This window comes from Carassius gibelio, chromosome B15 (genome assembly GCF_023724105.1).
Source record: "Carassius gibelio isolate Cgi1373 ecotype wild population from Czech Republic chromosome B15, carGib1.2-hapl.c, whole genome shotgun sequence".
Lineage (NCBI taxonomy): Eukaryota > Metazoa > Chordata > Actinopteri > Cypriniformes > Cyprinidae > Carassius > Carassius gibelio.
The window spans coordinates 6840812-6851054 of record NC_068410.1 but is presented as its reverse complement, the minus strand read 5'-3'; the positions used below and the strand labels follow the sequence as shown (position 1 = coordinate 6851054).

The 10243-nt window shown below is 37.1% G+C and overlaps 1 protein-coding gene across 1 annotated transcript; it reads left to right on the top strand.

Annotated features, from left to right (window-relative positions):
* Positions 1 to 453: 453 nt before the first annotated feature.
* gmnc (geminin coiled-coil domain containing) lies at positions 454 to 4396 on the top strand. Its single transcript, XM_052577038.1, has 5 exons — positions 454 to 667; positions 1785 to 1956; positions 2245 to 2330; positions 2424 to 2540; positions 3414 to 4396. The coding sequence occupies exons 1-5, from the start codon at positions 593 to 595 to the stop codon at positions 4170 to 4172; spliced, it is 1209 nt and encodes a 402-aa protein (XP_052432998.1). The 5' UTR covers positions 454 to 592; the 3' UTR covers positions 4173 to 4396.
* The last annotated feature ends 5847 nt before the right edge of the window (positions 4397 to 10243 follow it).

Sequence of the window (10243 nt, the reverse complement as noted above, 5' to 3'; positions counted from 1 at the left end):
AGTTATATAAAATAGAAGCAATTTACCTATTCTTATATGTTTCAACATACCATATCATTAGCAAATCTATCTTTTCTAGCCATAACTTCATTTGGTGATGTCTTCCCAATCAAGTGCAAAGTACAAAAACCCACGTGAGCATGATAATATTTCAGTTCTTTGAAAAAAAAAAGAAGAAAAGAAAGAAGGTTGACAGAAATGCTCAAAAGTATGTTAATGTGTCACTCTGTGGTATGCAACTTTCATTTAACTCTGTGAGAAGGGGTCATGAACATGTCCTTTAGCTCGTTTGGTTAAATTAATTCATCATGCTTCTAAACTATCAGTTGAGCAATTATACATTAACCCATTGGACAGCGCGCAGCAGCCAGATGCGCAGAGAATACCATCTAGCTCTCCATCCCAAAGCAATAAAACCGTGCATTAGTAAAATCACGCCTCTTAAGGTGAACAAACCACGCGCACTGCCTTCTGCTCGTGCACATTGCGCATCTACGATCCAACAGTTGAAGCCTCACGTCATCAATTTGACAGCTTCACACCAAATCAGGTTGCAGCTGCGCTCTGGAGAGCGAGTGTCCAAGCAGTTTGAATGAAGTTTTGCGCACTCGCTTCTCTAGGTCTTTGGAGAGCTCGCACCTACCCGACTCATCCTGCCCCAAAACTGGTAAGTGCTTCTGATTATTTAATATGCACTTGTGAATTGGAGTTTTTTTGGGTCTCCGAGTGCCATATGCGAACATTTTAATGTTTAGAAGTGTCTGATACATTGACAGTTATTTGACATGCATAATTAGAAGCCTACACAAAAGCAATGTCAGCGCCAATGATAAGTCATTAAAATGAAAGCAGGTTGTTGCAGTCAGTGCAACACGTGGGTACTGTGGGGCATATACATGGAATGGATGTCAGTTTCAATAAAATATTGACTGATAACGCGAGTTTTTGCAATTTTTGCAGTTGCTCGTTTTCGTCAGTAACATCCTTTTCCCATTCATTTATTGTGACAGAATAATTTATTTTTTATTGTTTAATGATATAAAATAAATAAATTAAACTGGATTAATCCGTTATTAAGCTCATATGAAATAAAAAGATAGGCTATTAAATAAAAAAAATAAAAAAAACTTCTCACTGCAGATTGTGACTTTGGCACCACTTCTAGGTTGAGATATAAAGTAAAAACATTGTAAAAACATTTAGCATAACATAGCAGCGTTTTCAAACAACAGTTTAGCAGCCCCAGAAGTTAAATGACTTGTTACTCGAAGTGCAGAAGTCACGTTCATTGAGTAACCATAGCAACAGTAGTGCACGTTGCTCGAGAGGTTTCCGCTAGGATCCGGATGGACAAAACAAAAATACTGTCACTGTTTACCATTTACGAAACATTTGATATCGCAGGTAATAACACAAAAGTTATTGAAAAGGTTCAGATGGTTCACGTTTAGGTCCTCGGGGCGCCAAAAGGCAGACTTATTGCGCAAGACTAACTTCAACAGATTGAGAAAATGGCAGAAAGTCCCTTAAAATGTAAATAGTCATAACGTGATAAGCTGAATAGTTAGCTATAATTGATGTTTAGTTTATTTTTGTAAAGTTTTCAGTTCCTAAACGTTGCTTGCAAGACGTAGTCTAATGAAGCAATTTATGTCACAAATTGCTTAGTTTAAATGACTTTCTTGGTGTTTGTGTCCATTTTTAACGTAGACTTGACATGCTTAAATACTCAAAATAATAAAAAGTGAAATAACTGTCTCGCCCTGTTATGATGGGATTTGTAGAGCACCATGCTGTCCTGCCAAGACCTGAGCTTTGCGGGAGGGCAGCGCTACGACTTCTCCGTCTCGACGTCAGTTGACGGTAGTGTTGACGTTTCCACAGCAACGCTCGTCTCCCTCTGGGACGCCGGTCCCCTGGACAACGCTGCCCGCCAGCACGAGCCGCCTCGGCGGGGTAAGTCCTGCAACATAAGCCGGGATCAGCGGCGCGAGAGGCTTCCCGCCTTGACAAACTGGAATTTTTCCATCTGGGATTTTTTTTTTCGTCATGTTTTGTTAGAGTAGCAATGGACTGTGGAGTATCTGGCCACCTCCAAAGTGTTAGTTCTTTTGGGCTCTTTCTTTTGTTTTTAAAGTAGCCTATTTATTTAATTGATGTTTTTTTTATTCTTTTTAATCTCACATTGCTAGACCATTACTAATCAGGATAACGCCTGTGTTTCAAATGTACTGTTTGTTTTAGATGCACTGCCTGTGTCTGAGCATGGACTGGGACATCGGCCCACCTGGCCTGACCAACTGTCACCTCAACTTCAACGAAATAAACAGGTATTTAAATAGATCAAAAATAGATTATAATATTACTCAACCAAAGCTGTTGACATATTGTTAATGATTGTGGTAAAATCTTTTCCCATAAAGCTCCAAGACACCCTTATGCAAAGAGAAGAAGAGCTGGCCAGACTGCAAGAAGAGAACAACAAGCTCAAAGAGTTTTTAAACTCCTCATATGTGAAGTCTTTAGAGGAAAAATCTAAGGTAAATCACACTATCCCTCTATCTGACAATTGAAAATGGATGGATGGATGGAACAGACATATCATACGGTACTTCTTAAAGGGTTAGTTCACCCAAAAATTTAAATTGTGTCATTAATTACTCACCCTCATGTCAATCCAAACCGATAAGACCTTCGTTCATCTTCAGAACACAAATTAAGATATTTTTGAAGAAATCCTAGAGCTTTCTGACCCCGCAATAAACAGCAAAGCAATGCAACTGATGCGTTTAAGGCCCATAAAGGTAGTAAGGACATAGTAAAAATAGTCTATGTGATATCAGTGGTTCAACAGTTGTTGTTTTTTTTTTTTTTTTTTTTTTATGAAACTATGAGAATACTTCTTGTGCATAAAGAAAACAAAAATAAGGACTTTATTCAACCATTTCTTCTCTTCAGAGGAATGCACATGTATGGGTCATCATAATATTGTCATTCCTGCACATCGAAGACTGACAGGGAAGAGAGGAATTATTGAATAAAGTCACTATTTTTGTTTTCTCTGAGCACAAAAAGTATTCTCATGCTTCGTAAAATTACAGTTGAACTACTGATGTCACATGGACTATTTTAACAAAGGCCTTACTACAGTACTTTTACATGTTGAACGGCATGAGGGTGAGTAATTAATGGCAGAATTTTAATTTTTGGGTGAACTAACCTTTTAAGAGCCATTCACACCAAGGATGATAAACGCAAAAAGCCAATCAGAATCCACTATCATGCATTGGTGTGGATGTTAATATATTTATTTAGTTTTTGGCATGAACAGCACTGTACTGTCGCTCATGTCAAATCTTTCCTCAAAATACATTTGTAATCAACTTTTACATTCTCTTTTATACAAATCACAGAAACTCCTTTCTAACTGCAAGGTTCCAGATGGTTCAGGACATCGAAAGAGAACTCATGGTGATTTCCGGAACCTGAGCCAGCTGCTTCATAATGGTGAGGGAAAGCGGACATGCCGCAATCTTTCTTTGGAGTTCTGCTCTGCTGAAGAGCTGGTGGCCACTCCACCTCTAGACTCATGGATACTAGAGACTCTAGGCCTGCAGGACGAGAACACCATAGACCCAGAAAGCAGTTTCAGCACCCCTTCTTTCAGCTGTCCACTTCCTACAGAAGATCCTTACAGTACGACAAATGTAGAATACAACAGCATTGTAGACTCATCAAGCAACTGCAGTCTGGACACCTCCAGTGGCTACAGCACCTCTCAGAGCTTGGGTTCTGATTATTCAACCCTAGACCCTTCAGCTCTCTACACTATCGCATCTAAAGGGTCACTGGTCAGCTCTCCATCATCAATGACCACCACCCAACACTTCACACCCCCACGAGCCGCCTCCACTCCATATCGTCCCCAAGATGTAAGTCCTGGTCCATACTACAACACACCAGCCTGTGGTTCCTCCAGTCCACCAGGGGGCGACAGTCTACTTTTCTCCACACCTCGTATGTCCCGTAGCAGGACAGACTTGGCATTTAGTATGTCACTAAGTCCACAAAACAGTGTGAAGACGCACAGTTTCCCTCAAGGACAAGCTTTCACACGCAGAGACGCACAAGGAGGATGGAACTTCACCTGGGTTCCTAAACAATGTTCCTAAAGACATTTTTTAAGGATTTTGTTGGAAAAAAAAAACAAACAACTTTTTTTGAGGATAGATAACCCAACTTGTTCCATATTTACAAGAAACAACAACTTCACTTCTACGGGTTATATATTGTATATTTTGATAGCTTTGTGATATTAAGTCATGAATTTGTATATTGTGTTTATTATTCATTGTGATTGAAAGGCTTTGATATTAGATGCAGGATTATGACTGAATTAATTAAAATCACACTTTTTTTTTCAAAATAAATGTTTCCTTTAAGTTTTGGTACTTTCAAACTGTAAAAGAAAACATTAAGATCTGTCCCCTTGAATTAACATTGTCACCACCCTTGATGTTACAACACTAACTAAGACACAAACACAGCATATGTCACTCGCTTTGACACCTGGATCAAATACAGTTCGCATATGTCTTCTATTGAAAATAATAGCTCACCGTAACAGAATAATTGTCTCTTTAATTGTGAACCGACGCATTACAAGTATCAACGTGGTGAGTCCCAAATCTTATCGTGCTACGGCGTTAGCCCTAACCTGTCATTCACGCAGCTGTCCCGCTTTCCTTCCCTCCTTCCCCTATCACTTTCCCTCCCTCTGTTTCTCTCCGGTACGTCTTCTCCATTCTGCCGCCACTGCGAGACAAAAGAGAGGGCCGGCTGGTCTCGAGGGAGACTTCCTCCCTGATCCGCCCCACAGGTCTGAGACCCCCATGGGGGTCTAACGTGGGATACTTACACCCTTCTATCCCTCCCCTCTGCCTAGCCTCTTACTCTCTGCTCTGCCCTCAGGGAACTGGGGACGACAGGGAAAGTTTGGGCCTGGAGTTAGCCATGGAGAAGCCAGGGTGAGTGGTCTATCTCTAATGATACGGTTAAGCCCCCTGCAGATGGCCTCCAGATTGAGAGTTTGACAGGCAAGAGCACCTTGAGAGGTACAGGAGCCTATAAAATAATGGGTACAGGTGAAAGAACAAGGAAAAGGAGAGAATCCTTGGCTGGGGGTGACAAAAAGGGAATTTGACAGATTCTGGGTAATAACAATGACCTCATTCGCAAACTGCAATTCCATATTATACATAAAACATAAATATGTTTGCATATTTCGTATTTTAGATTAAAAAATTGCATGCTCCCATTCAATACAAGGGTTTGGGACATTCAGTTCAACGGAAGAGAGTCTTTTATTTTATTTGAATTTTTAGACCAAAACCCAGAAACAAGTTTGCATTTTAGCACTTCTGGTTTCATCATACTAAAGCCATTGTTTTTTGAAGGGATTTTTGATTAAATAGTATAAATAACAAATAAAATATTTCTAAAATCATGTTAATATACAAAAGCAATACAAAAGTAATATAGGCCTAGACCAAATTAGTCGAGAAAAAGGTGAATCTCTGTGCCAGTCTCCCTCTGTTTTTACACACATGCCGGCACACGCGGCTGCGCCAGCGTGCAATACATATTAAAAGTTACGTACCTGTCTGTTCTACTCATTTCAACAGACTTGTGAAAACTGCGAAAAAAATTCTCTGACATGTACCAACTTTTTTTTTCTCCAGTAACGCAAATAGTTACTTTCCCTGGTAACGAGTTACTTTTATTATAGAGTAATTCAGTTACTAACTCAGTTACTTTTTGGAACAAGTAGTGAGTAACTATAACTAATTACTTTTTTAAAGTAACGTTCCCAACACTTCTGATAGCTGATTTTGCAGCTAGTAAATGTAGGCGTGTGCCTCTGTAGGGCCTCTGAAAACTGATGGTAGTGAAAATGTTTAATATAGTTCTATAGAATAGCAAGCATTTGTGCTTAGGGCACCCAAATGGCTAGTGCCGGCCCTGATTAAATGCCAAATTAATGTTTGTGATTAACGCAAGCTTAAGATATTTTTCATGTTTTACTCTACATAAAATTAACCAGGAATGATAACAAGTCTCTAAAAGGGACTAAAGTGGTTGTCAGGGACATTATACAATATAATGCCAAACAGGTACACTTGTATTTTGGCTTCATAATTCATGAAGGTTGTATTCATTTGTGAAGTCTGAAGCCATGGTGAAGAAAACGTTCATAAGAATCATAAACATTGGTTACAGAGGTTTATCTGCACTTCAAAAGCAAATAGAAATGTCCTAATGAGATTTTGTTGAGGGAACCAGGGTCAGGCTTACTTTTGGTTTGGCCCAGAACAATTTGCATCACTCTATACAATGAAAGGGACACTACAAGCCAGCTGGTAGTCTGATTGTATAGGATATTGGTACCTTCACAGTTTGTTTGTCAAGATGGAGTGGATAAAGGTGTGTTCACATTTGGATGTAATCATTCCAGCATCCAGAGATTGGAAACCAAAGGATGGTCAATTTTTGAATGTTATACAGTTACGTGGGATCATTTAATTACAAGGTGCCTAAAAAACAAAAAGATAAAAACAATAGTGAATAAAAAGTATATCATTATGGGTATTCTTTTAACACATTCCCGAAGAAAGCCTCTGGTTAACTATGTAGACAGAGAGGTGTAACATTAACTGCATGCCTCCATAAAATTCACACAAATATAGAAGAACAGGTGATAAAATAAAAGACACTATGACAAACCTTATACCTAAAAGAAAACCTTTTTTGTTTTGTTTTACTCAAATAAAGCTTATAAGTACAAGATCTAGCTGTTCTCTTGTGGTAATTCAAACACCCACAAATTATAGTCAGGTAAACCCCAAACAATGGCTAATGATGGTTATTCATTATCTCCAGTCTCTTAGCTGTTCCTTGCACCACTACTATTATAACCAAGAACACCATTTACACTATCAACCGTAGTACAAAAGGTAGTATGAGTATCAGTAGAAAGAATTATTAATATTACTACAGATTAGACTGTCAAACTAATATGGGTTTTTTTCTTTGGCTAACAGAATATAACTAAACTTGTCTACATCTCCTGAGATAACAGTTCAAATAGCTATCTGTGCTGGGGAGAATTACTTATAAAAGAAATGCATTACAATATTGTGTTGCGCCATAAAAAAGTAACTAATTGCATTACTTAGCTGCTTTTTATGGAAAGTAATGCATCACATTACTTTTGCTTTACTTTTTATCACCTGGGGTGTTGGGGTTGCTTATTTGTTTTTTAATAATGTCATTACTAAGCCCCCAGCTAAAGAAAATGCCTCTTTGTCTGCATGTCAATCCCATTTTCTCTCAACATGGAGACAGGAAAGGTGTCAATGGGAAAACAAAGTAACTCAAAAAAGTAATCTGATTATGTAGTTCACATTACTTATAGGTTACCCCAACACTGGTAACTATTGTGAGGCAAACTAATTCAGAAGCAACAGCTATGCATATATGTTCGAGTATAAGCAAATAAAAATAAAAATCATACCTGTATCTTGACAAAGTTGGTGTAGGTGTTAGACATTGGGAGAATTCGCAATAGAGATCAAGTTAACGTTTAAGCAGGCAGTGTGTGCATCTCTAATTAAGGAAGCCCTGTTATCTTGATCTCTAATAGGCCTGAAGTAATACATCATGTATAAGGTGGAGAGAGTATGCCGGAATGCTGCTCTGCCTGGTGTGATAGTTAATGTGTTTCTATGGTTGTGAAGCTTGAGTAACTGTACACTGTAAACTAAAGCTACAGTTTTTTGTGATTTATCCCTTTTTCTCTCTGTTTAGTCAGTGAAATACTGGCTGTGAGACCCAGTATTCAGTGCAGTGTGCTGTGATAAATACTGGTTTCAATGCATTCATATTCTGTAAACAGTTCTGATACTATATTCTGAAGAAAACAGTAAGTGTATCATGCTATTCTGAACATAGCCCTGGTTTAACATAATCATCAATATAAGAGACATACTGAATAGGACTATGACTATGTTCAAAATAGCATACTAGCCACTCACTGAACACTACAAAACACTGTATGATACCTGCTAAAACAGTCACAGAAAAACAGTAGGCATTATTCCATAATGAATGTTGGCATGTTACCTTATCATATTAATTCAGCAATGCCATCCTGTTATTATATTATATATTAATTAAGCATATTTAATAAAATGTTGCAAAAACAAAGTACTTTGGGGCTTAGTAAAAGTTATTTTTATTAATATTGTTCTGTTATGTTTATATTTGTTTTGATATTTCAAATATTTTATTTATTGTATTGGAATATGCATATTTTCTATGCTAAAATTGAAAATTTTGTCTTGTTTTACCTCATTTGCTCTATACTGATACACTGTCGATAAAAAAATAATTACAAAAAAAACTAAATATATTTAAGCATCGGAAATAATGTAACCAATATTTTAGTATGCTATTGGAACATAACCATTATAAGTGTGTCCGCCTCACAGCGCCACCTACTGGACTCAGTTACACACACACACACACACACACACACACACACATATATGTAACCAGCAAACTCTGAAATAAGGCGATCCTCATTTTAAGAGCTACAGAATATAAAACGTCACTTTGATTAGCAGAAGTTCAGACAGGTTGAGGGAAAGAAAGAGAAATACATTTCGTTGGTAGATGTAGGCGTTTAGGTGACAACACAAAACCCACTGATGTGTAGCTGTAATATAATGAAACGCGCGGAGAAATCGTGACAGAGAGCAGTTAAACTATTGTGTGTGTGTGTGTGTGTGTAGTGTTCCGCTCCGAGGATCGTGTTGCTGCTGTCGCGTGGCAAGTGTGTCTGACTGGAATGCGACGTGACCACATTACTTGACCCCTCATGCAGCTGGAGAGCTCACGTCGCACCACATATTCACAAATACTAACAATTAAATCCTTACAGCCACTGATATAGGCCTATGCATGGACAAATAAAATATCACATTTGAAAAGTAAGAAAGTGTCATTGTACAACAGAGGACTAGAAAGACATTTGCAGCCTTGATCATCAATACTTAACCATTGAGCTGTCAATCAAACCGTTCATCCTTAACTGCCGCATTGCACAACAGTGGAAGCTTATCAACTATCATCAGCATTAAGCAAACATGGCACAGACCACACACTTTCATATATAGACTATTACTGAGACTCAAATATGAAACGAAAATCACATTTGCAAGTCCAAATGTGCCCAGTGGAAATCGCTTAAAACACTTTTAAGGGATTTTTTTTTTTAATATATATATATATACTTACAAGTTTACTTAAAAAAAAAAATTCCATCAGTGTATTTACAAACATCACAGGAGGTCTTTTTAACCTCATGATTTATGAACAAGTGCCATTCCAATACATCTCAACTCTCATTTTCATTTTGTGGTGAAAATTCATTCAATAAATTTTTGTTGGATGAAAAAAAATGACCCTGTGTTTCACTAATGCTAAAAGTTCACAGCTAACGTTAGCATTTTATGTGTCCAGAATACATTACTTATATACTTAACATTTTCATACTTTTTAAATTATTTACAAAATCATATCTTGTTTGTAAATGTCACCTTGAAATGTACCTTCAATTCTCATGCATGCTGAATGAAACATGATATTCACTGGTAATTAAGAACTTTTGAAAATCACTTTGTGTTTTTAACAGTGGAACATGACACTTTGCCAGTCATAATTGTGTGTGTGTGTGTATATATATATATATATATATATATATATATATATATATATATATATATATATATATATATATATATAATCTAGATCCTAATCATGTTTTTTACATAATAAAAATTAAAATGGTTTATCTAATGGTTAATAATTTTAATGGTTTAATGGTTTAACTTTTTGTTTAGATCATAAGTGATAATTAAATGCCATTTAAAAAGTAGCAAAAATAATTGAGGTTAGTGTTTTAAAGCAACTTATAAATAGAAAGTTATCTGTTAATAAAAATTATAGGACATGCAGAGACTGTAGCTGAAGAAACAAAGATGTATGTCAAACTGATGTTCACTGGTTTTATAAACCCTGGATGTTATCACATTTAGTCACTCAGCTTTCACTGTACCTAAAGGACATGCTCAGAAATCTGTACAGAGTCCCATGGGATAAATGTTACAGAGATCATGATGGG